General features: G+C 52.8%; 1 protein-coding gene across 2 annotated transcripts in view; it reads left to right on the top strand.

The window, feature by feature from the left end:
- The first annotated feature begins 667 nt into the window (after positions 1–667).
- SKI (SKI proto-oncogene) overlaps positions 668–2,702 on the top strand; it is a 122,036-nt gene continuing 120,001 nt past the window's right edge. The window contains exons 1-2 of one of the 2 annotated variants that reach the window (XM_009325132.1): positions 668–1,356; positions 1,467–2,388. In XM_009325132.1, the coding sequence (XP_009323407.1) occupies positions 1,477–2,388 (912 nt within the window). In that variant the 5' untranslated portion in view covers positions 668–1,356; positions 1,467–1,476. Of the gene's footprint in view, positions 2,389–2,702 lie in introns of both variants that reach the window. The other variant, XM_009325131.1, reaches the window with a different exon arrangement.

Raw genomic sequence — 2,702 nt, 5'->3', positions numbered from 1 at the left:
CCACCTGCACACCTGTGTTGCAGTTGTGCCTCACGCCCCTTCCACGTGTGACACGCGTGTCGGGAGCCGGGGACACGTGTGCACGTAGCGCGGGGTAAATTCGGTGCGTGGCTCGCCGCGTTGAGCATCCGAGGACGCGCTACCGGGGCGCGCTGTTTTCGGCCGTAAAACGTGTTTGCACGCGTGCGATTTCTGCTCACAGAGAGGGGCGTGTGCTCAAAGTTGAACTTAGGCGTTGTAAGCAGGTTGTGCGACGGACAGGTTTTTTGCGGGGTGCTTGCACTTGGTGTGCGTGCGAGCGTGCGGCAGACGTGTTTTCGCTTGATCCCTGTTTACCGCCGTCCAGAAAGAAAGCGGCAAGAGGGAAAAAGCCCTCGCCCTACCGCCCCTCCTTTGCGGCGCGGCGGTCTGTGAACCCGGCAGTTTACCCTCCCTCCCCGGCGCTGCCGCCCGGGGCCGTGCTGCGCGCCTGCCTGTGCAGAAGCTCGGCGCAGAGCGGAGGGGGGAGGCGGCCGCTGTTCCTGGAAGAGCCCGGCCTGGGGAGTTGGTCACATTCTTGGCTGGGATTCAATGACTGAGGCAGACACCAACAAACAGAGGGGGGGAGGAGGAGGAGGAGTGAGGGAGGCTGAGCCAGCCTGCATTAGCTCAGCTCTCAGGCACTCTCAGTCTCTGCTGGAAAGAGGAGCTGGGAGGATGTGCGCTCTGTTACCGCGGCTCCCCACGGCACGCCGAGAAGACCGAGAGAAATAAGGGAAGGAAGGCGAACCGAGAGACGAGGAGTCCTCCCAGATCAAGCTGAGGGACCACGAGGGGGAAGGGAGCCTGCTTATTGCCCGTCCGAAGCCCCCGCGCCGTTTTGGAAGTGCCAGATATTTGGGCCTTTTCCTTTTCTTCTGCGTTGTTCCCTTCCACAGACCAAGCTTTCTTCCTCCTCCTGCTTTTTACTTTCCTCCCCCGCGCCTTCCTTGCGGTGGATATGGACAGAAGGGTGATTACTGCAGAGAAGCAGCAGCCGCCAGAACACATTTGAGCCCCTGGTGCTCTCGGAGCGTGGCACAGACTTTTTGTATTTCTGTGGGTGGCGTGTGTGTGTGTGTGTGCGAGAGTGTGTGTGGTGGAGGTGTGGGAGGCGGGATTGGTTTGCCTGGGGGATTGGCTGAGGGGGTGAGTGCTCGGATGAAGACCTCTTTTTGCCGTGACTCTCTGCTCCATCGGGGCAGCTTGGAGACTTGGAGGGTTTGAAATTGTAGCGATCCAAGAGAAAAGAAAGAAGAGAGAGACGCATACAAAAGGATTTATTTCCTATTCGTTAGTGGATTGTTAAACCTGAGTGGGAAGGAGAAAGAAACAAGGGTGGGTTGTTTTATTTTGTTCATAATTTTTTTCTTAGAAAAAATCCCTTAAGTGGATTTGTACCAGGGTGGAAGATAACTGGGGATTTTTGTTGTTTGTTTTGGGAATAGAAACTAAAAAATGGAGACTGTAAGTAGAAGCAGCTTCCAGCCTCATCCAGGACTGCAGAAGACCTTGGAACAGTTTCATCTGAGCTCTATGAGCTCCCTGGGTGGCCCTGCTGCTTTCTCAGCACGATGGGCACAGGAGATGTACAAGAAAGACAATGGCAAAGACCCAGCAGAACCTGTACTGCATCTGCCCCCTATCCAGCCTCCTCCGGTAATGCCTGGTCCGTTCTTCATGCCCTCGGACAGATCCACAGAGAGGTGCGAGACCATCCTGGAAGGGGAAACCATCTCCTGCTTCGTGGTGGGTGGAGAAAAGCGGCTTTGCTTGCCCCAGATCCTGAACTCGGTGCTCAGGGACTTCTCCCTGCAGCAGATTAATTCGGTGTGTGATGAGCTACATATTTACTGCTCCAGATGCACTGCTGACCAGCTGGAAATCCTCAAAGTCATGGGCATCCTGCCCTTCTCCGCTCCTTCCTGCGGGCTCATCACTAAAACTGATGCTGAGAGGCTTTGTAACGCCTTGCTTTATGGTGGCACCTATCCTCCCCACTGCAAGAAGGAATTCTCTAGCACAATTGAGCTGGAGCTTACAGAGAAGAGCTTCAAGGTGTATCATGAGTGCTTTGGGAAGTGTAAGGGACTCTTGGTGCCAGAGCTTTACAGTAACCCCAGCGCAGCCTGCATCCAGTGCTTGGACTGCAGGCTTATGTACCCACCTCACAAATTTGTGGTCCACTCTCACAAATCTCTGGAAAACAGGACTTGCCACTGGGGCTTTGACTCTGCAAACTGGAGATCCTATATCCTCCTCAGCCAGGATTACACTGGGAAAGAGGAGAAAGCTAGACTGGGCCAGCTCTTAGATGAAATGAAAGAAAAATTTGACTATAACAACAAATACAAGAGGAAAGCCCCCAGGGTAAGTGATGCCTTTAATTTTAAAGGGAGTGGGGGGAGAAAGAGAAAAGGAATTTTCTGTAATTTCGGTAACATGCATCGATATACCCAATTTGTTGCCAGCTGCTTTGCCTTTGAGTCATTTAGCAATGTAATCGTGTTCTTAATTCTCACCACGTGTGTGTTAACGTAGACGAGCAGTGTTTGAGATGGCACCTTTTTTTCTCCGGTTGTGTTCTGAACACGGTAGTTTGGAGTTTGTTTAAATTATATATGTGTGTTTGCATATCTTACTGTACATGGAACCTGGTCTTTGAAACCCATCACGCTACCCTA

This window comes from Pygoscelis adeliae, unplaced genomic scaffold (assembly GCF_000699105.1).
Source record: "Pygoscelis adeliae isolate BGI_AS28 unplaced genomic scaffold, ASM69910v1 Scaffold36, whole genome shotgun sequence".
Taxonomy (NCBI): Eukaryota; Metazoa; Chordata; class Aves; order Sphenisciformes; family Spheniscidae; genus Pygoscelis; species Pygoscelis adeliae.
The sequence above is the reverse complement of the archived record's forward strand: the minus strand, read 5'-3'. Positions and strand labels throughout refer to the sequence as shown.